The sequence below is a fragment of the Ruditapes philippinarum genome, unplaced genomic scaffold, assembly GCF_026571515.1.
Source record: "Ruditapes philippinarum isolate M1 unplaced genomic scaffold, ASM2657151v2 ctg4353_1_1_1_1, whole genome shotgun sequence".
Classification (NCBI taxonomy): domain Eukaryota; kingdom Metazoa; phylum Mollusca; class Bivalvia; order Venerida; family Veneridae; genus Ruditapes; species Ruditapes philippinarum.
Window position 1 is genome coordinate 1 of NW_026858726.1, and position 25,527 is coordinate 25,527.

Here is a 25,527-nt window from a genome sequence, read left to right on the forward strand (position 1 = left end):
AACCTTATTTAATATAAATTGCTTATATCTTTATGACTCAAGAAAGAAAAAAAGCTTGTATTTTTTTCCATAAACTAAATATTGTTATTTATTATATACTTCTAAATGAAATATTGAGAAATATTGATGAAATAAAATGCGTATTTTCATTTTCCGTACTTTCACTGTAAAAATTTATTTTTCACTGCAGTGAAACATATTTTCCGTATTTTCACTGGTGTCTTGCCGGACTACTTTCTTTTAAATTCTGCCAGTACACAAAATTTAAGGGAAAGTCTTTTAAATGTTATCGCAAAAAAGAGAAAAATGTATATAATAAACAGAAAATTCAAGTTTTTTCTATAAATACATGATTTATTTTCATCTTGTGGCATGAAAATTACCATATTTCACTCGTGGCTACCGCCACTCATGAAATATTTATTTTCATACCACTTGATGAAAATAAATCATGTATTTATAGAAAAAACTTGAATATCCTCTATATATTTTTTTAAAACAAAATTTATTGTCGAATGCCTAGTTAGGCCTTGAGCTGTCAATAAATTTTGAAAATTTGGTAAATATAGAAAACAGCAAATTAGTGTTAAAACACAAGTTAAATTGAAAACCACATTCCGTCTAAAAAGTTCTTATAAATAAAACCACAGATTGGTCAACATTTTTTAAAAGATAGTGAAGAAATATTTAATTCCAACCATTACCTTTGACGTGCGTTCATATACATCAACACCCTCGACATCACGTGCGAGACCAAAATCACAAATTTTGCACGTGAAATCAGTGTCTAACAAAACGTTACGAGCTGCCAAATCACGATGTATTATCTGTAATGTAAAGATACAGGGGATATTTATTTTGTTACTGTGTTTATATGAAATATATCTCACTAAGAACATAAAGATTTTTTTTGTAACAGTAAGATAAGTTTAGCATGGCGCAAAGTGACGCTTATTTCATACGATATTTTTCTTTGCCTTCTACTTCGTTATTTCGTTCGACAGATAGGCCGGGAACAAAAAACAACAACAACAAAAGAACCTATATTTCACTCAGTGTCAAAGTGTGTGGTATGATTTATATCTCATTGGCATGTAGAATAATATATCAGTTTTAAAGTAGAGAATAGGGAACCAAAAATCAATACCTAATATTTCTCTTCTTTTTAAATTGTATGATATGATAAATATATCACTGATGTAAGTGATATAAGGGTCTTTCAAATATTTTGAAATAAATTCTATTTGAAAGACCCTGGTGATATCTAATTATTTCATTGGAAAGCATGTGATAAAATAATGCAGTGAATTCAATCTATTTATAGCGACAAAAATGCATGCATTGTTCTAAAATAACTAACAGATGAAAGCATCACGATAATAGCATTTATTAACAATAATATGAGTGAATCATTTTATACTGGGGACTTTGAGAAAAAACACTTGTAAAAATACATATATTTTGCCACCGTGAAATACATGTAAATGGAAACACAATTAAATTTCAGATAAAACTTTCATAGTTATCAAATCCCAACAGACTCATTGTCACATTAGTTTTACATTAACTTTCAATTTATCTGTCTCCATTAGATAAAGAATCGTTACTATGTTTAAAACATATTTCAAAGGTTCCTTAAATAACTCAGTGGTTACACTTGTGGGATTAACGTAATCATTAAAATAAAATGTAATGATTTTACTCACGCCACATGAAGCCACGTGGGCCATGCCACGTGCAATCTGTAAAGCAAATATTGACAAATCTTTTGCACGTGGTTGCATAAAACTGGAATTAGCAGACGATGCGGTCATGGAGCTGCGAGAGATCAAACTAGCTGAGGTGGACACTGTATTTACAGAACTTCGGGATATAACACTGCTAGGACGACATTTTCGTAAGTAATTTAGTAAACTTCCCCGGTGCACATATTCCAAAATTATCAACAACGGATCTGAAGAAGAAATAAAGGGAAAATTAAAAGACAATTTTACATGGAAGCAATTTATATATCCCAAAATTATAATGAGGAATAAAGTACAAAAAAAATGAGATAATTACATCGGTACGTGAAATGATTTCAGACTGTTGAACGATTTATATGTTATACTGTGAAATGAAAAATATGTAAGAATTAAAACATACACAGACGTAGATAAAAACTTATCTCTTATATATTAACATATGATCTAGAATGATTAATCATTTGATAGTAACTTTTATGAAACTCGTTCAGGAAAATGATATTAGGATCAATAGTAAAGAACAGAAAAGTAATCTACGATAAAATATTACAAAAAAATTAAAGCACTTAAGCGACTACATCAAAATCTTTCTTTAATAGCTAACTCAAATGGTTCGTAGTGTCACAAACGTGGACGGGATGGACGGAATTTATCACCTGTTTTAGAGCAACAGCCCAACAATGCCACCAGATTCGGATGGCTTGGTAATTTTCTCATAATCTCAAGTTCTGAGTATAAATCTTGTTTCTCCGAGTCTGTAGCTGTCCCTACAAATACACGATATTTTACAGATATGAAATGACTTATGTACTCCATATTTAAGAATTGTTATTTAAAATCGAGCCATGAAGTTTATGATATGTTAAATTATCACTTAAGCTTACCGTTTATCGTTAATTTCTATCATATAAACAAAGAAACCCTTTTTTATTCGTTTAATATTTTACCCTTGTGTTCTAAAGTTATATAATGTCTGATTTTGATTTCATTGGCTTTTTAATTTACTTAATTCAAAACCAGAGTTGGTCCTTACCTATAAAAACGAGTTTTGGGACATGAAGAAACATGATCGAGTACACAGCATGGCTAACAGTTTAAAAAAGCAACAAAACTAGCAAAATGTCATCACCATAATTACTTACTTACTTAATATATAATAAGGAATACAACATTGCTATCACACTGTACTGGAGTATTAATTTCGTGAGGAAATCCTGTTTAAACTAATAAAGAATATAAAAGCTTTTTTTTTATTTACACATATGTATTTGTGTTCGATTATGTTACAAGTTCTTGCAACTTGTATTTATCACATTCGAGTTCGCTTCCTTGAACTACCCAATACTGGTATCAAATGATGAGACATAATAGTGGCCCGTATAATGCTCGAACCCTTCCACACTCCCTTGGTTGAGGGGCAGTTACTTTAACCACCAGGCAACCGTTACACTGAACCTATTAAAATTATAAACATTTACCTCTGCATGTCTTTACAGCTACTTTTTCCCAGTTACCGGTGCCGGAAATGTTCATTGCACGTGCTTGGATAACTTTACCGAATCTACCTTCCCCTAGATCTACACCTAATTGTAGCTTTTCTCTAGGGAACTCAAGGCGTTCTTTGAAAGACACATACGTATTCTGAAGAAAAACAAATGTCAGTGAATCTAAACATATCGATAATGTTGTAAACCAGAAAATATTTTTGGTTGCCCATATATATATTATACGCCTTTCGCAGTCTACAAAATCACCCTTGTGGAGACAAAACAAAAAGTTGGATCGTTGCTGGGCAGTTTCATTCTAGGCAGGTTAAATAAATGAAGTCATACGTTAAGGAGAATTGATACTGTTGTTGTAAAGAGGAATTTGGTCTCAAGAGGGGCTCTCTGAAGAGATTGTGCTGTACTTCTAGAAATATACATGTGGAAAATTATTATTATCTGAAAGATGACAATTAAGGTTACACCTTCAATGTTGAAATTCATTTTTTAATGTTAATTATCAATTATGCACGGCATCAATTTGATCCAATAACATGGATAATACATTGGCTATGCATTATTGTTTGTTTTCTTTTTCAAAAATAAATAAATAAATAAATAAATAAATAAATAAATAAATAAATAAATAAATAAATAAATAAATAAATAAATAAATTAAATGAATGAATAAATAAATGAATAAATGAGATCATGATGTCTGTTACCTCTTTCCTGAGAGACACTTTAGGTCTTGGTGGAGGCAGCTGGTACCCGGGGTTGTTAAATGTTGGATTATCTTTGATGAGATCAGCCTCCGAATGGTACTCATACCGGTAAATATAACTCGGGTCTGTATAATGTACAGCCATCTGTAGCTGTTAAAGAGCATGTGTTTAGTACATTTTGCAACCCTTACACCCCTATGTAAATTTTTATGATGAACTTGTCCAGTTTTGAATTCGGAACGGTCAATTTCTAGCGAAGGTGATTTCTTACAAAAGAAAGAAGACGAACATACAGGAATTGTGTAGCCTACAGTATTAAGCCTAGTCAGACAGCATGGATTGTAGCAAACAGCAGAGGGCAAATCTTTAAAATTCGTTGTTTGAATTTTGAAATAGATTGATTGATAACATATACGCTTTTACGATACCGCCCGTTTTGTTTTAATTATTATTAACTAAATGTGCACATAATACGACGCTAAAATCACTGATCGCTTTAAAACTGGTGAAATACCTTATTTTCCTTTGCCTTTTTCCGTCGTTTGTAACAAATAAAGCAGACGAGCGCAATCAAAACAACGCCGAGAGATCCCATTGTAGAGCCCACAATTGTGGCAACAGAATTATGGTTAACGACGACTTTATTATTTCCCTTGTTACCCATCGGTTTCCATTCTTCGTCTGGCCCATCTGATAATATAATAATTATATAATATATATTAATAATGATATGATATAATAAAACATATTTTTATTAATTAAAAATAACTATAAATGCAGTGTTAAGGTTCCCTTTTTACATTAATTAATTGATTATATGAAACATTCGGCAAAGTCCGTTACATTTCGACAATTTCCGTATTTATAAAAAGACCAAAAAGCGTCAGTATGACACAGAGCAGAACATATATATATATCACTCAAATTTAAAATGCAGGAAATGACGGATACCGCCGAATTTATACGATCTTTTGTCTATACTTTCATTTTGCTACTCACAAATTATCACCATGCAAACCTTTTAAGAATAAATTTTAAAAGAAAGAATTTATTCCTGAATTACATAATATAAAATGCAAAAATAAAAGAAATGTTTTAAAACAAATCACTCTATGGAAAAGGTTATTGGTAGATCTAAAAAATAATTATGATAGACAGATAGACCAAATAATATATACAAAAATTACGCATGCAAAATCGTATACTCTAAGTATACAAATAACTATTGGTTTTATCTATTTACAACATAGCACTTATCCCCATGACTTCCATATAATTATATTACCAAGTACATGTATACATAATGATTTTTGACGGGTTAAACGATATAGGCTGATTTTACCATATAAAACTAAAAGCGTTTGAAAATAGCCAACAACTTTTATTGTTTTGACATAACGACCATTTAACCTGTCAAAAATTATTTTTATCCCGATTTCAAAACACTGCAAAGCTCCTTTTCTTGATTAAATAAAATCATTCATAAACGTACATATACTGTATAGATAATATAAACGCCTCAATTATCCAATAAAAATCGCCGTTACAAAACGTGCAGTATAATTACAAAAGGTAACGTTTCCTTTAACCCATATTCTGCTTAATTTATTTTACTGACCTAACCTGCTTTCAATTAAGAAATGTTCATTATTAGATTAAAAGACTTAATCCATAACCTGCTGCAGAAACCGGAAGTGATACGCCTTTGCTGTCAGTATGGAGTCAGACCAACCGCGCAAAATTTAGAAGTCAACAATATAAAGTTTAGTAAGATTGAATAGAGATGCTAAAGGACCTGATCTGGCCCTATGCCGGAGGACTAGCTAAAACATGCAGCAATAAAAGGTTACAAATAAAACATATATTTCATGAGATGAGATACACAACCGCTAAATATCTTAAATAGAATTGTCCATATCTTAAACGGGACATAACCATTAATTATTTTAGAAGAATTTCAAAATTTACAATGTATATTGGCTAGAAAGCGATCAGTGCAGACCATGCTATGTCGGCGGGAATGATCCGTGCCGTGCCGGTAGATCTTGGTCGGCACTGGTTGCATGAATAGATTCTGTCGCCGCAAAGCAGACTAATGTTTAAAGGAGTTCCACCGAAGTCCAAAAGTCTGATAACATAAAATTTAAAATTCTTTCATAGATCAACCGGGGTACTTAAAACAGAAAATATTCAACAGATAAAGAAATAGACTTGCAGAGTCAGAAATATATCTTAATCGATTTCTAATCCCGATTAAATTTTATTGCGTTAGACCAATTTTCAATTTTAGGTCATTTTTACACAATAATGGAAAAACAGCGTGACCTAACTTCTACTTCTGTTTTCTATACGCAGCAACTATATATAATAAATGAAAAATGAAACCAATAAAATTACAAACATCTAAAAAAATACATTTCAAAATATCTACAAAATATGATCATTACAAGTACTAATTACACAGTATGAGAGAAATACAGTGTATAAAAAATATCGCTCAATGCGTGTGTAAATAAGAATTAAAAAATGTGCAATTTCTTCGCAGGTGTGTGCTTAAGAAAATAATTCGCAATGGATATAAACCACTCGTTTTTTACTGTGTATTACAGAAGAAAAAAAAACAACAACACAAGACGGTTTGCAAAATACCACCTAACAATCATTTTCTCTATATCAAATTTACCACCCAGCATTACTGCATAATTAGTAAATGCATTAATTAAAAAGATTTCAGACCACGTCAACACTTCAGAAAGCACCACATTTGGTATAATTATATATAAAGGACAAAAACACACGTTAGAGGAAAGCTTAAGCCTAGGAGATATGTAGAAAAGATAAGATTAGAGAAGAACTCAAAGCTTTAGAGTAACTAGATATACATGTATATGTTCATACCATACATATCTTCTTCAGAGGACCCTGTTTATGGTATCAAATTTTAAACCATACATATATACAGTTATGAATAGTTTATAGCACAACAGAAATAAGTTACAGATAAAATTAATCAAGCTCACAATATAAGAGAAATATGTTATAAAAAATGTTTAAACAGTATGCCCATTACATTAGATTGTAAAATACGTGCATTAATAATGTTCCAGGTATCAAGCTATACTTTGATGTCCGTAATTGATTAAAAATTTATTTGTTCGTATCTTGTAAAAAGAACTTTGAACAAAGGTTACTAAATTTAAAGAACAATGTTGCAGTGACTTCCGGTGAAGCGGATAATGTAAGCTAAACCTATTACAATTTCAGTTCGGAACGTATAATTTATTTCGTTGAATATCATAGACATATTTTTGTTAAAGCTATCTCAGAATATTTAAAAAAAATACATTATTATCAAGTTTTGATGTTTTAATACCAAATATAGCGTGATTGTATGTAGTTTTTATATTTAAACATTTGAGCCGCGTCACGACAAAACCAACATAATGGGTTTGCGACCAGCATGCATCCAGACCAGCCTGCGCATCCGCGCAGTCTGATCAGGATCCATGCTGTTCGCTTTGTTATAGGATCTTTAAGCGAACATCATGGATCCTGATCAGACGGCGCGGATGCGCAGGCTGGTCTGGATCCATGCTGGTCGCAAACCTATTATGTTGGTTTTGTTATGGCGCGGCTCATTTGTACTCCACCAATTATAGCTGAATACCATTTATACTCAACATCACTAATTCCGCGTCATCACTTATTTCACGGTAATGGCATATTTTCATATGACCAGCGTTATAATTGGTCAGAATTGACATATTTTATTCAAACACCTAAACAACAAAGGTTTTGTGCAAAATATTTTAAATCTATAGATTTTTACGTAAAACAGAACAACATTTTACAAACTTCTGCAAAAAGCAACAATAGTCCATTAAATTTGTGCATACGTCTGAAACAATCATCATTTTCTAAATGTTCTTGTTCGTTGAAAAAAATGAGGTATAATGTAAACATACTTTTAATATTTCAAATTATGCAAAATAACATGTAGAAATTTTAACTGAAACATGAAAAAACTGAAATAAACACCATTACCGCGATTGAAATGATAACATACTTTTTTTCAAAATGGCCGACATATGGTCTACGTCTGGCTCATTGACTAAATATATTGTTGTTTCCTTGAGTCATACAACAAAAAATACCTATATGTTACAGCTTATGACAATTTTTGTACCACACGTTTCATGTTTTGTTTTCTTTCTTGCTTCAAAGCGTTAAGTACCGTGAACTAAGAGGAGCACAGTATACCCACTTATCCTGCTGAAACCGGAAGTCTTTGTCATCAGTATAGAGCCGTGCAAGCTTGTGCATCTTTACAATCAGGCTAGCCCCTTTAAAGTATTTTGATATTGAAATTCCCTTAATTTTAGATGGACTGTTCCAAATGCAAAGTAGGACAAATCCATTTCATAATTTCAGCAAGATATGGGTTTTAATAAGTCAATATAGCTACTTGAAGATGCAATTATTTGATGTTGGTCCAGGATATAAGATAAATATATAGTACATGTTATATTTGCTAGTACACTTTTTATTGACAAGAAGCGTTTAAAAATAAATCGACATTACTTGAAAGAGTTAAAGATATGATAATATTTATTTTTAGATTCTTCTCCTATAATTTTGACCAATCCGGTATCACTTTATAAGTTTTATAACATTGACCAATCCAAAAAGAGCTTTATGCATAAGTTCTTTAATTTTGACCAATCGGGTACAGATTCTTAAGAATGCATTGACCAATCAAATAAGATTTTATTAAAATTGTTCCCTGCTAATGACCAAAGCACAAAGATTTAACAAATATTCACCAATCTAATAAAATATTTGTAAGGAATTGTGGCGCAATAAAAACGCAATTATGAAAAATAAAGAGAACTAGAATAAGAAATTACAAGTTTAAACATAGAGCCAAGGATATGCATTACAAATTGTAATCTAAAGCCCTGATATATCTAACTGCAACAATAAGAACCAATGAAACAAAAACGCGTTTAAAATATACGAAGAATATGAATAAATATTAAATAAATTAGATCCAATCCCATAATATCGATTTCATATATGACTGAAATATCGATTTTTGCATTGTTAGTTTTAATGCGTACATAAATAAAAGCATTAATGTAAATGAAATTCTATATCATCGCTACCCAACGTTTCGAATATAACGTCATTTCCATGACGTCACATCAACGTGTTGTTGAAACGGCAAAGCGTTGGAGAACATATTTGATATAAAACAGCACAAAGTTTATCTCTGCTGCGATTAGAATCTTTGTTTATATTATATATCATTGTCATATTGAGCTTATACAAACTTTAAGGTTTGCAAAACTTTACAATGACTTTGTTAAAAAAGTAATTGCATGTACTTAATTATCAAAATAATTCATTTACAAAGCTCCAAGAAAACCGTGATATCTTACCTGCATCTGTGGTGGAATCTGCGAATAAAATAAACATATTCCCGTGCCTATTGAATTGCTTATATACAATGTACTTCAGTTAATCATTTTGTCCAGAGAATAACGATTTGCGTGTCGGACTCGTTGAACTTTTTTTTCCAAGCAAATATCTTACTTATAAGAATAGATTGTAACAGTAGAAGCACCATCACACGAATTATACTTAAGTACAAAATAAATTTCCTTAATTGAGGAAAAGACAGATATGCTATTTTTCCGTTAATATTTCTACGTTGTTAATTTTGCTTTTGTTCCTGGTAATTATTTTTCATAGGATATAGCTACATAGTAGTTTAGATATAAAATCTTGCATGAATTTTTTTTTGTTCCGACCCAGAACTTTTGGGGGAACGACAGCTTTTAATTAACGTTCAGTGCTGGGAATTGACTGTAGGAGTTTGCCACGTTCAACAATCACAGGTGACGTTCTTAATTTCCGTTGATGATTTTTTTTCATTTAGTACCAAAAAGAAATTGATAAATTGGTATTTTGCCATTGTCTGCGAATTAAATATCATTGGATTTTCTAAATATAATAGGTAGCGACAAGAAAAAGAAAAATTTTGTATAAAAAAGCAAATAAACTGAGGGTCAAAGTTTGCAAGATATTTTTAACAAAGCATCTGCATAAATTCAAAGGAAATTCTAGTCTTTTTTTATATAAATAGATAAAAAAATGATAAATAAATGATAAATGACAGACAAAAAAATGCCAAAATTAATGATATTAGCAAAGAAAAAGTAAAATGGACATGCATAATTATGAAAAAATATTTTGCATACATCTTCATAAAAAAGAGAAATGAGCCGCGTCACGACAAAACTAACATAATGGGTTTGCGACGAGCATGGATCCAGACCAGCCTGCGCATCCGCGCAGTCTGATCAGGATCCATGCTGTTCGCTGTCAGTTTCTCAACTTGTAATAGAGTTAGTAAGCGAACAGCATGAATCCTGATCAGACTGCGCGGATGCGCAGGCTGGTCTGGGTCCATGCTCGTCGCGAACCCATTATGTTGGTTTTGTCATGACACGGCTCATTTATAGAAGCCACCGTTCTGACATTTGTCACAATTTTTGCTTTATTGGCATTGTAGAATCCGCCGCGAAATATAACCATTGGGAATAGAGCATGCAAGTTTCAAGTTCTTGTATTCTATGCATATCTTTGTCAAATAGTTTTTTACAATTCTTTCCAGCACATGCAATTTCGTGTACAGTTTAGATTTTACCACTCTGTTACTATTTATAGAACATTGAGGAACGTCATGCTTAAAAGAATAAGAAATAAAAATACCTCCGCGGTGATGTTTGCCTGTATGAAAAGTTAGTAAGTATGTTAAAAATATAACTCGTGTCTGTTAAAATGCGATGACAGATGAATGTATAGAAAAAGCAAAGTAACTTATACGATATTAAATACTTAAATTTTTGTTATTCACATTACCAGCAAATAATTGAATTGGCAACATTTTTGTCATTAAAACGTAAGTAATAATCAGTTGATAATATGATTAAATCAAAGCACAGAATGCGCTGAATTTCTTTGGGTCTCAGAATGTCAGAAAGGTGAAGGTTGTGAGATTATAAACCAATTTGTTTTTGTATAATGCCAGCAATGCTTTCCAGTGTTTTAACTGTAGTAAATTGGCAATAAGACTAATTGCAACACTGATATTCAATTCAATGTTTATTTGACTTAAACAATTTAAAAAACATCTCGATTCTTAAGCGAGCGTGCAAACCCCTCGGCCACGGTGAAGTTATAATTATGTAAACGGCCTGAAGAAGACTATACACGAGTCTGACGACCCAAACAAATAAAAACTATAAAGTATAAAAAATTAGGCTCTAAGGTGTAAAACATTTTTAAAGGGAAACATTTTTGCTTATCGATTATATATATATCTGTAAGACAGTTTGTTATAAAAAAGTTAACTGGAAAATGGATTAGCAAGGGTAAATGGGCAAATAACGTGTGCTTGACAAATAAAAAGGTGAAAATGCTATTTTCTCCATACTCTTTACCGGAGTTACTTGTTTTCTTCTTTGCCCCTGAATCGAATGAACATGTTATTTTTTGTATCTTCATAAGAATGAAACTGTTTTACAAACATATACAATTTTTTAAAAGTCACAAGTCTTACATTGTAAGATATTGAATTTCTAAACAAAGTTAGGTCGCCTTTTCTCACTGTTTTCATGCACGCATAGAAACTTTACAAGATCTGCAATTATTGCAGACAAGAATTTTAAAAAAATATCAAGATTTCAAAACTCAACAATGATAATTAAAAACAATACAATCGAATTGGTTCATTCAGCTCTAAATTTAAATTTTGGCCATACATCGCAACCAACCTTATATATTTTCATTTTCCTTTTTTACGCTTATACTTATCGTTTCTCACCATTTTCATGCATGTATCATAAAGAAATTTGAGCTGCGCCATGACAAAACCAACATACATGTAATGGGTTTGCGACCAGCATGGATCCAGACCGGCCTGCGCATCCGCGCAGTCTGATCAGGATCCATGCTGTTCGCTATCAGTTTCTCTACTTGTTATAGGGTTTGTAAGCGAACAGCATGGATCCTGATCAGACTGCGCGGATGCGCAGGCTGGTCTGGATCCATGCTGGTCGGAAACGCATTACGTTGGTTTTGTCATGGCGCGGCTCATATGTCACAATGTTTGCTTTATTTGCATTGAAGAATCCGCCGCGAAATATAACCATTGGCAATATGGCATGCAAGTTTCAAGTTCTTGTATCTTTGTCAAATATGATTTTTACAATTCTTTCCAGCACATGCAATTTCGTGTACAGTTTAGATATTACTATTTATAACCACTATGTTACCATTTATAGAACATTGAGGAAAGTCATGCTTATAAGAATAAGAAATAAAAATACCTCCGCGGTGATGTTTGCCTGTATGAAAAGTTAGTAAGTATGTTAAAAATATAAATAGCATAAAGAACGCGTGTCTGTTAAGATGCAAGGACAGATGAATATATAGAAAAAGCAAAGTAACTTATACGATAATAAATAATTAAATTTTTGTTATTCACATTACCAGCAAATATGACGAATGTTTCATATTCTTGACAAAAGCTACATAAAGAGTTTATTGCAAAGATGTACAAAATTAGCAACTAAGCACATAAGCGAAAGAAAAAGATGCCTGTAACTATTTATAGTAACAAAAAAAACTATTTACAGTAACAAATATCTATTTACAGTAACAAAAACTATTTATAGAAACTAAAAACACGTAACTGTGCATATGAATGAGCTCCACTTTATGTAAGCATTTGAGTGAATGCAATAAGCGTTATATCAGCAACAGAAAAGAGTGGTGCAGGTACATTTTAAAGCAGAAGCATAAATTATAGATTTTTCCGCATTCATATTCGATTATTCTACTGTGATTATTTCTCTGATTTTAAATTTGAGGACATTCTATTTTGTTCATATATACCAGCATATTAATTGATACTGAAAAAACATCTATATTAACTACAAGCAAGCGCTGTTTTTAAACAAAATATAAAGGTTTGTAGAAAGTAATTTGACACAGTGTGACATATTTGACAAATTGGCAAAAGACCAGTTTTAGAATTGACTTGTTCGATCATTATCATAGCAATTTCATTGTTTCCTTTCATGACTGAAATAAAATGCTATAAATTTATTTTTGTATCAGAGATGTTACATATCTGACCTTTCAACAGAAGACCGTTATTTGCGCAGCTGTTGAGATGTGTTTTGAAACGACGACAATTTTAAACTGATTTGTGAAGGAATTTCTGCTTGAAACTGTTTGTTCAACTGATGCCTCGAAAACATAGTAAATTACCTTTAAAAAACGCAATAAGCACAAATTTGCAGACAACATAAATGAAATATCTAAATAGCTGTTTTCATTAACCATTCTACACAAAAGTGCTCTTCAGGAATAATAATCACAAACTGCATGTGAGATTTACGCGAAAAGAAAACAATTTTATAAAATCATTAATTAATTAATTAATGTTACCGGGCGTTTCAGAGCCGCACTTTCCTCCTTGGCGGGGAGTTAATCCTATCGGGCAAACACAGTTGTTAGCCGAATCACACAGTTTATCCTTCGGGCAATCACACTGTCGGCTGTCTATAAACAATGTGTAAAGAACATACAAATTATATGATATACAAATTCAGTTGAAGTGAAAACCTTATGTGCAGCAAAAACTTCCCGAAAATTGTTATTCTTTAACCTTTAACCTGCCGAATTGTGTTATGAATTTGCCCTGCTTTGAATTAAAAGTTTAAGGAATTTCAATATGATCAACAGCTAACCGTATATTATAAGTTATAAAAGTTTTGACAGGTTATATGACTCTATATGAACAGTTATATTGCAAACAACAGTTTATATACGGATATATAACCTGTCAGGAATCTTTATAACGAATATCTAATACGGGAAGCTTCCTGTTTTTAGAAAAAAGAGATATCTCCATAAATTAAAAGCAGCCGTGTATATAAAACTAAAAAAAGGGAAGTTTGCTGTATTATAAATTCGTTATGAATATTCCTGACAGGTTATATGACCTATATAAACGAGATTACCCTCACCTGGCAGCTCGGTCTATATTTCCAAACAGCCGTTTATAAAGGACCATTTAACCTGTCAAAATCTTTATAACTAATAATATCAACTATACAGTTATCCAATGAAAAACGATGTTACAAATTTGCACTTTGCCTGATGGGTACCGATTGGCCTGACCCTATACAGGTGGCAAAGGCTTATAATTTCCGGTTCCAGCAGGTTCATGGTTAAAGAGTGTGTGCATGCGATATTATACAGCAAGCAAATGCAAATGAAACGTCAAGATATCCAAGCCATCATTATTGTGAACACATTTAAGCCAATGAAATTAAGCGAAACATTATGTAATAAGCGTCGGAGTAATAAAAGTCACTATCCTATGAACGCTTATTGCATGTCGAGGTACAATGATGGCTTGAACAGCTTAAAACGTTTTGTTAAATAAATTCAATGATGTTTAAAACATGCATAAAAATGGCCAGGCTTATTTGGTGTTTGCGCTTATTTTGTTTAAGAAAAGAGAGGTGATTGTCAAAACATCTCAAAGCTAAACAAAATATGTAGATCTATTTTTCGGCCGAAGGTCGTCTAAATTAAGTTTGACTTCCTGTAATTTAGACAGGGGTGAACTGAATATGTAAACTTTTCAATGTTCATTTGAAAACTGGGAAACTCATTGGCCATTCTAATACATGTATAAATAAAATTTTCTGAAATGGTATACGCGTCTAATTTTTAATTAATCTAAAGGAGTTTTTTCTTTAGTTTCTCAGATTTTTAAGTTCTTTTACTGTTTGGTTAGGTTTCTCAGATATTTAATTTTTGTTTAAGCATATTTCCTCCTGCGAAATTATTTTACACTGTTTATAAAATTTCAGTATTAAGTTACAAATTTTGCCCAAAACAACAATACCACCAATTAAGTTGACGTTTTCCTATAAACTCATGCGCATGAAAATATCGAAAATCACCAAATGAGGAATATTTCGATTAAGTTTATAATTTTAATGTATTTTTGCATATTAATGAAATATTTATAAAACCGCCTATAAAAGTTTGTCAATTTAAACTGTTTTTTAAAAGTATTTTTAGATTGCACAGTTAGGTTACTTATGATTTTTTCCGGATTAAAAGTGTCTTTCGGTATTTCCGTCGGTATCGCCAATCCGTGTATTTAGCTCAGACTTATAACCTTCCCATTATTATTTCGATTTGTTTAAACTTCAATTGCTCAGGTCTTTCTCTTCAAATTTAAAATAACATTCAGAATCAACATATTGCAAAATGATAAACCGGTATGAAGAAAGCTTTTACCTGGAGTCCGTAACACGGTAAGCCGAACGATTACGGGTGCAACATACACGATATTTTTCAGTTTGATTTTTATGGATCTCTGATCATCATTCTCGTTGACATTCATTAGTTTGAAACGTACGTAAGTTGTTAAGGCATCTTTGTCATCAATGTCAATCGACACCCTTAAAAACAACAACAAAAACAATTGAAACAAGAGCCATGTTAGCATGGCAATCCCCCGCCGAATGTGTTTGCTCATTGTGAGAATGTATATGAAGTAAAGCAGAATAATTCAATCTAAAAAGGTTCTTTTGTAATGAAAACTGATGGCTGAAGAGATTACAGATTTGAAACCTATGTGAATACTAATGGCTGAAAAAAAACAAAGGTCAATAACTGAAAAATAATGCAGGGTAGGTTATCATTCTTGTGTGCTGCACTCCTCCTCAATGAGATCTATCCACCTATTAAGTTTCAAGTTGATACCTCTAACACTTTTTGAGATAAGCTCCGGAACAAAAAGTATGAACAAGAGGGCCATGATGGCCCTGAGGTCGCTCACCTGTATATAGGCCTCCCCCCCCCCTGGCAGGGCCAATTTTAGTCCAAGGGCTTTTATTTGAACAAACTTGGTAGACACTCATAAGAAGATGTTTCATGCTAAACATCTAAGCTCTGAGCTCATTGGGCTTTTTCAAAGAAGATTTTTTTTAAAGTTTTTACTATACACATATAGTTAAAAACAATGACACCACTAGGGCGATGCCAGTTTTTACCCCAGGACTTTTATTTGAACAAACTTTGTAGACACTAACTAGAAGTTGTTTCATGCTTAATATGTTAACTCTAGCTATTTCGGTTTTTTCACAGAAGAGTTTTAAGTTTTTGCTATACACATATAAGGAAAATCAATGACCCCCGGGGCGGGGCCAATTTTGACCCCAGGGCTTTCATTTGAACAAACTTTGTAGACACTCACTAGAAGATGTTTCATGCTTAATATCTAAACTGTAGCTATTTGGGTTTTTTCAAAGAAGATTTTTTAAGTTTTTGCTATATACATGTAAGGAAAATCAATGACCCCCTGGGGCGGGGCCAATTTTGACCCCAGGGCTTTTATTTGAACAAACTTGGTAGACACCCATTAGAACATGTTTCATGCTTAATATCTTAGCTCTAGCTTTTTGAGTTCTTTAAAAGAAGATATTTTAAGTTTTTACTATGTGCATATAGGGAAAATCAATGACCCCCTGGGGCGGGGCCAATTTGACCCCAGGGCTTTTATTTGAACAAACTTGATAGACACTCACTAGAAGATGTTTCATGCCAAATATCTAAGCTCTAGCTCTTAGGGTTTGTTTAGAGAAGATATTTAAAGTTTTTTCTTTCGGTTGCCATGGCAACCAGAGTTCTGCATGGAATTAAATTCTTTGAACAATTTTTAAAGGTGACCACCAAAGAAACATTCCTGTGAAGTTTGGATGAAATTGGCTTAGTGGTTTATGAGGAGATGTCATTTAAAGTAAAAGTTTACGGACGGACGGACGACGGACGGACGGACGCCGGACGAAAAGCGATCACAAAAGCTCACCCTGTCACTTTGTGACAGGTGAGCTAAAAATAACAAAGGGCAACAAACATTATAAAGGATAGAGTTATCATTCTTGTGCACAGCATTCCTCCTCAATAAGATCTATCCACCTATAAAAATTCGTGTTGACATCTCAAAGACTTTTTGAGTTATGCTCCGATCAGGAGAAAAATTAAGTATGAAAAATAACAAAGGGCAATAACTCAAAAATTATGAAGGGTAGAGTTATCATTCTTGTGCATTGCACACCTCCTGAGTGAGATCTATTCACCCATGAAATTTCATGTTGGTATCTCAAAGACTTTTTGAGTTATGCTCTGGACAATAATTAAGTTTGAAAAATATCAAAGGGCAATAACTGAAAAATTATACAGGGTAGAGTTATCATTCTTGTGCATTGTACTCCTCCTTAATATGGTCTATCCACCTATGAAGTTTCAAGCTGATACCTCTAACACTTTTTGAGATAAGCTCTGAACAAAAACTATCAAAAAATACCAAAAGGCAATAACTCAAATGTTAAAACAGGTAGAGTTATCATTCTTATGCACAACATTCCTACTCAATAAGATCTATCCACCTATGAAGTTTCATATTGACATCTCAAAGACTTTTTGAGTTATACCCCACTAAGTTGAAAAATAAAGTATGAAAAATAACAAAGGGCAATAACTCAAAAGTACTGAAGGGTAGAGTTGTCATTCTTGTGTACTGCACATCTCCTGAGTGAGATCTATCCACCCATGAAGTTTCATGGTGATATCTCAAAGGCTTTTTGAGTTATGCTCTGGACAAAAATTAAGTTTGAAAAGTAACAAAGGGCAATAACTGAAAAATTATGTAAAGTAGAGTTATCATTTTTAAGCACTGCACTCCTCCTCAATATGATCTATCCACCTATGAAGTTTTAAGTTGATACCTCAAATACTTTTTGAGATATGCTCCGGACAAAAATGTCGGACGGAAGGACGGGTGGAAAGACAGGCGGACGGAGACTATTTCTTTCGGCGGGGGATAATAATGAAATTTTAAGTTGTGTATAAGGCTTAGTACGTTAATAAGAAGAAAATACCGTTCAAAAATTGTCAATTTAATTTGCATTTTCATAACTACGCATATATAAGCCTCAATTTCTATCTAATTAAAAGTTTGGTATTGTTCACACTGCAAAGATATGTCGAATAATGCAAGAAATTTGATCTTTATTTCGTGTCTGTTAATGATAGGGTTTAAAGCTGGTGAAATGCAGAAATAAATAACATTTAAGCAAAGATTGACACTGTTTAGTGAAAGATACAACGATAACTGAAATGTTGCATTTTGCACGTTTAAAAAAACGTGTTCTAAAATTTATCAATATCATTTATCTGCGAGATAAAACTAGATCAAACCTTTGTGTGAAGCTATCAATGACCTTCATGTTCTCTATGAATTGAATGTAATCTTTTCTCTGCTTGTCACTGCTGTAAACATAGCACGTGATCACGGCATCACTGCCAACCACAGCTCGAACCTCCGACTTTTCACAGTACAGCTCATAGCCTAAATAAATTAATATAACGATTTAATTTCAAACTTAAAGAAAATTTCATTAAAAAATAGGTTGAGCCATAACTAATAAAGTTCATGGCTGCCATATCGTTGCCCACAACAACAACAACAACAACAACAACAACAACAAAAACAACAACAAAATCAAACAAATAAACAAAACAACAACAACCCCCTCATAAAAATACACCCAAATGTTTTATGTCGGTATTTCATTGTTTTTGTCATATAATATAATATTCTTTTAAGATTACGCAATTGTATTTATTTAAGCTCGGTTGTGATTATAGCTTTGCTTGTCGGCTCCCTGGAATAACCCAGTACTGATCCCATATTAGGAAGTATGTATGTAACCCCTTTAGGCTTATAAGGGCTTGAACCCACGACCCAATGGTTGCACAAGACGCATTTTACTTAACCAGCAAGCAAAACGCTCTCCTACAATTTCATATTTAATCGTGGGTACAAACTGTTCGTCAACACTTCAAAAAGTCATTTTTGTAGACTATTTGAATTCCATTATCGCCGTTTTCACAAAAGAAAAATCATGTATAAAATAATCAGCATGCCAAATGTTCATTTGTTAGAGTTCATTCTGATTTTTTTTTATATTTCAGTTGCTAATTACCTTTAACGATAAGTTCTTCATCCCCGTGAACAATTCTTTCTTTGTCCGTATAGCAGGAATAAGTTCCAGACTGTTTTACTCTAACATTTCGTAAATGAATTTCTAAAAACGACCCTGTATCATTAGTAAATTGATATTCTCTCACAAAGCCCATAGTTCTGTTGTAAGTGGCCGGGTCTAGTATATCTTGTGTGACGTCACTTTTAAACACCCAATTAAGCTGAAATAGAGATGAAATAATAACTATGTTTCACACATTTTATTTGAGCAGATGTAAAATTGAATTGTTACCGTATCATTTATAGACATTCCTCTGTACATTATAAGTTTTTTTAAAGACGTTTTCGGTCGTATTTATTGCGCAACTTTTCGGCACAGGAAGAGAGATAATAACTCTTTACAAAAAATTACTATTGATGACCAAAACTCTAGAGCTACATCGAATTTTCACGTTTATGCACCGATCATTCACTTTTTGTGTGTCACTTGTGCATAAATATCAATTGAATTGAATTCCATTGATACAATATTCAGCAAATGGCTGCTATTCATACAAATCACATCAAATGACATAAAATCATTACATAATATTTACATTAATTTGGAATAATTTTAATTTTCTCGTTAAGAATAAGAAAATTTAATGATACTTGTGTGTTATATTGCTCAATATCTTTAACAGACTCGTCCATCTTTCACTCTGGACTAAATCATTCATCATTTTTAAGAAAATCGTAAAATATAAACTGATTAAAGAACAGACAGTGCAGACCATGGTCAGGCGGCATGGATGTGCCGGCTGCTCGTGGTCTGCGCTGGTCCGCGCATGCGCATAATCTGTTGCCGCCAGCTGGCGAAAGGTTTATTTACCTGTCGGTGAACGGCTATAAGGCTGCACACAAATTTAACTTCGTCACCAACTTGAACTTTATTTCTATCAGCTAGATAGAGGTCTGGCGCTGAAGAAGTCACAAAAATCATATGCAACAATCATAAAACATGTTCATTATAGGGAAAGGAAGTGTTTACAGGATTTATCATCAGTTTTAAAAGTATAAAAAGTGAAGGTTGAACACTTTTTTCCTATGCGTTTAATTTAAATTTCTGCATTTTAAAGATATGCACGATAAAAACGTGCATTATTTAATCAAACTATCAATCTTGAAAGCTTATGTAACTGTGACAAGATCTGATTTGCAAAAATATCCGGTTTAATGTATAAATTTGTTCTTCAAACAAATCGTCACACATGATTTTATATTTTTGTGGAGACATTAATTAATATTTATTTCATATCTAAATCATGGAATGCATTTGAATTATAATAATTTCTTATTTCAAAATAGCGATCTATACCGTATGCACCATCAATGGAAAACGTGACTTGTTTGTGTGTTTGAATCCTGGGTGCACAAATATTTACCTCATTTTAAATGTATTCAAGCGGAAGAATGCAATGTGCTTGTGAGGCATGCAAGTGAACATATTATCGTGAAAACAGAAATAATACTTAGCAAGGATGATGATGATGATGATGGTGATGATGATGATGATGATGATAAGTTTTATAGATGAAGTAAATTATATTCATAAAATTATTGTTCAATTAGAAATACTATTTATCTTATGGGGCTAATCATACTAATGTTTAAAAATTGACGATCATTATCATGATTAAAATGCAGATGATGAAGAAGATGATGAAGAAGAAGTTAAGGAAGGTGAAGAAGAAGAAGAAGATGATGATGATGATGAAGATGATGATGATGATAATGACGAAGATGATGAAGATGATGATGATGTGATGGTGATGATGATGATGATGATGAAGAAGAAGTTAAGGAAGAAGAAGAAGAAGATGATGATGATGATAATGATGATGATGAAGATGATGATAATGATGATGATGATGATGATGATGATGTAAATGTCCTACTACTAAGAATTAGATGTAACAAACGTACCTAGACCAAGGTATAGTTCATAGACGTCACTATAGTTAAAAGCACTATTGTAGTAGATAGAACATGTATAGTTCCCCTGATCATGCGCAGACAGACTTCGTATGCCTAAGGATGAATCGTGAAAATAGTATGGAGGACTTCTGTCTGTTGCCGACAAATACTTATATTTGCCGTTCTTATGCCAGAAAACCTGAAACTGGGCAAACCATAATTCACCGTAACAAAGGATTCCCGGTTTAAAGGGATAAGCAAATAAATGTTTAGGATTAATATTTTACAAATTCAATTAACCTTATTAGTAAAATACATTTACGGATATTTTAATAAATATCCAAAAAGTAAATAATTTAAATATTTTATATACATGTACTTATATATAAGGATTTTTTTAATCATGCATGTGCAAATATTTCTAATAAACAAAAGGGCGGTAACAAAAATAAAAGACAAACTGCATATATCAGCATATTATTCATAATAACTTATCCTAATCTGAAGTTTGACGGAAAGTGCCGAGAAAATGCGATTGAATAAAAGATTTTGAATGCAAGGGAGATAACCCTATATAAAAATACCATTTAAATAAAATAATGGGAGATAATCACAAAAAAAATATTATAAATAAAATACAGGGGAGACAATTTCCGAAAAAATATTTTCATTAAAAATAGGGGACATAACACAACAATTAACTTTTAAGATTATCATCAGAATATAATTATATTACCTCTCCTAAGTCCATGTCAAAGTAGGATTCACATTCCATTTCAAAGTTTTCATTAAGTTTTGGGCTGCCGGAAGGTTCTATATAAATCATACGAGACGCATGCGCAACTGACAGTAATGTTGAGACGAGAGCAATACCTGAAAATTCATATATTTGAAATATTTATGTTTTTAATTGAAAAACTATTGGTTTTCATTAAATGTACATTTAAGAAGCATTTAAGCGCTTCTAACACAAACGGTTTAAAATTCTAGCAGGAAATAGTTTAATAATTGATATTTCTGGGGTAACACGCCAAAATAATCTGGTTCAATGGAAATTGTTTTTTTAATCGAGAGTAATTCCTGTAATAAGGTAAGACTACCGTGTATAGGACAGTTAACTTAAAGAACAACGAACTTCCTCTTTCTAATCGTGTATTATGTCGCTTTTAAAACGTCTAGTTCTAGTTTGTATCTCAGAATACAAAACTTTTTCACAAGGCTGGCTAAAAATTAATAGATTTTAAGGATATATATAGAGTTCAATTCGTATTCATGTTTGATGTTATAAGTCTATAATAATGTACATATTGAAGAACGTTGATAGATACTCTATACATTATTCGGAACATCTCTCCGATATCCCTAGGATATGCTTTGCAAAAACGATGACAACAACTAAAGGGTTTACATAAAATTGTCTCTCCTTGAATATTTAAACTTTTAAAAAAATATAACATTTTGGCGGGAAGAATAACGTGAACCGCCCTTGCTCGCGGAGTTACCCTTAAATTAAGATTCACGTTGTTTTGTTAGTCCTGGTCGAGATTTTTACCATTAAGTGAAATCACTGTGTACATATATCTACAAATCAATATATGAGTCAGTCTCACGTGGTTAAACAATATAACTTGTACTTTTAAAGCTGCTTGTCTCCAGGTGTGTAAACAAATATTTAGAAAATGTGTACTTGAGTACAATTTATAACTGTATATCTTTCAACAATTCACGTGACATTATTGCGTGTATTAGGGACATATGACTCATTTTCGAATGGAGAGAGGACTCTAATACATTTTATGTGTTCTTTAGGATAGCAAGCGCTCTTAATCTGGCTATAATTTATTTCAATATTTAAAACAATTTTAGTATTTTAAACAGTTTTTTTGCAACAATAAAAACATGAATCTTATCACACGTTGCTTTATGATCACATGAAATTTGCTGACCGGTGGTTTCATTGGAGAGCAAATAAGGCATTATTCGACAGTGATCAGTAGAATGTTTGTTGAAATTTTGATAAAAATATCGAAGAACCTAATTCAAAGAATTGATAAAGCTAATGTACTTATCGCATTTACGGAATCATCGCTGACTTCTAAAAATGTAGCTGAATATTTTGTAAGGGAATGTATCTTTTTATATTTTGATATACTTCATATGCGTTCATTACTACGAGTAGTTACAGAGACGTTTTTGTTCTAACTTCCTCCAAATATGAGCGAAGAATATGAATATGATGCTATTTTTCATTTCTTTATATGCATAATTAACAAGCTATGACAATAGCGCCATATTGATGACAAAATACTAATAATGTTTACAGTATCTGGAAAGAGATTGAACGGAAAGGGTGTGTTACAATTTGTACTACTGGTTGCTTGTTATTAAACTAGCCACATACAATTAATGTGTCATAAACATATCTACCACATCTGTTATAACTATATATAACAGTATCATATCTGACAACTACACCTTTTTTAACGTTTTGTACACTGTGACAAAATAAATGTGCCTACTTACTACCTTGCATACAACAATAAATTGTGTCTATTTAGTGTAAGTTTATGCAAACAGAAATGCATAGACCTATATAGGCTTAAGGGTATAAATGAAAGCCGCATATTTATGTAATACAAATGTATTGAATATACGTACTGTTAAACAATTAATGCACTTAACTTGTCTGTACTTGCATAGATATTTTCTAATGTTATTGCATTAAGTTTGCAAGTTATAATGCTTTCTTTACTGTTAAATGTTTTAAGAATTTTGCATGCATACTAATAAACAATTAACGATTGAAATACATTCCAGACACGCAATTACAGTTTAAGGGGCTTTACATCAACTTAAAAGTTATAACGCATTCTTCATCGTTCAATTTTATAAACATACTAATAGATAATACCCATTAATACCTGTCTGGCACGTGATTAAGGTTTTAGAACTTCTGCAAAATTCTGTGTCATTAGCTAGGACATAAATTTCAGCTTAAACGTTAAGTTTAACAGTAAATATTAATACATAAAAGCTGCGTAAAAGTGAAAATATTTTACTTTCTTAACACGAACACATAAACATTAAAACATATTTGATAATGAAGAGATCATCTCAAGAAGTATGCACAATTATATTAAAAACAAATATTGTTTATAAACAAGACTACATACCCGAAACGGCCGCCATTTTGTATATTGCAGAAACTTCTTTTTTACTATCCCTAAACAGCGATTATTTTCGATTTAAAATTCACATATTGTTTGTTTTAAGTTTGTCCCACTGCCGTAAACATATAGAGAAAAAAATCAGTTAAGGCAATTAAAATGATTTTTATGTCAAAACACAAACATGTACTCCAAAAATCGAATATTAAACCTCGTCCGATAATGTCTTCAAAATAACATTATTGGATATCTTAAAATACCCGTATTAGCAAAATTCTATAAATACATTTTTGCCGAGCCTTAAGTCACGATTTTTAAAACATTACATTGAATAAAGCCTACTGTGTGCATTGTATAAGCAGATTTGTACACTATCATAAATAACAACAATTTAGTGAAAAACAGGCGGGAAATGATATACACTTCACCATAAACTACTTATAAAGATATATCTTTTTTTGTATAGATCTACCTAGTGGGAAAGTAAGGTTTAGTGGTATGCATCTGTTTCGCTCCAGTGAACAGAGATAGAGACACTGTAACCGTGTTGTCCTCACGACGGTGTAATACACAGGTCAACATGCAGAGTTCGATTTTCTGATCAAATATTCGATATCATATACGCTAACGGCATTAAATGTTTTATTTCCATTTAAAACATCAACAACAATAAATCAAAGCACTGAATGTACTGATGGGAAGGCTATGACAGAATGTTTCAGACTTATAGTTTCTTTTCTTTTTGCTTAAAATGTGCTGTTATTTCAAAGAGAAGATATGCACATTGCGCCATTCATCCTTACTGTTGTGTTCAACCATTCATATATATATGGTTTATATGGTTGACTATTCATTTTGTTAATATTCCAGAACATTTCATTGAGGTCTACATTCGGACTGTTAATCATGCAAATTTTGAAAAACCTAAACTGCCATTTATAAATGACATACCAGCAAGTATGACGACTGTTCATTATAAGATCATAATACCATTTTACAACTGACGGTTCCTTATCAAAATATTATAGGACTGTTCATCATAAATACTTTGTCATTTTAATATCATTGAATGATAATAACAACTGCAAGTTATGCAACATTTTTATTGAACATAGAAAATATACTTTTTTACATGTACCATAATTAAGATCAATAAGACACCACTGTCTTGTGATTAGTATTAATATTCATGCTCTACGGACAAAAAGTTTTTGTTGAAACTTCTCCAAATCCCTCCAGAGGCATGCACGTCGCGGAGAAGCTAGGCACACGGCAGGTCAAGGTCAAGTCATCTTAAGTACCAGA

The 25,527-nt window shown here is 32.1% G+C and overlaps 1 protein-coding gene across 1 annotated transcript; it reads right to left on the reverse strand.

Annotated features, from left to right (window-relative positions):
- Window positions 1-704: 704 nt before the first annotated feature.
- Window positions 705-24,632, reverse strand: LOC132754061 (platelet-derived growth factor receptor alpha-like; the record flags this gene model as incomplete). The annotated part of the gene is given in 16 exon segments (XM_060744648.1): window positions 705-827; window positions 1,707-1,954; window positions 2,402-2,512; window positions 3,224-3,386; window positions 3,955-4,104; window positions 4,469-4,644; window positions 6,853-6,876; window positions 9,396-9,413; window positions 13,477-13,590; window positions 15,349-15,512; window positions 18,313-18,463; window positions 19,101-19,320; window positions 19,971-20,059; window positions 21,065-21,254; window positions 21,792-21,928; window positions 24,229-24,632. Coding segments are annotated over 16 exon segments (2,094 nt in total), but the record flags the coding sequence as incomplete, so codon positions are not given.
- Window positions 24,633-25,527: the final 895 nt, after the last annotated feature.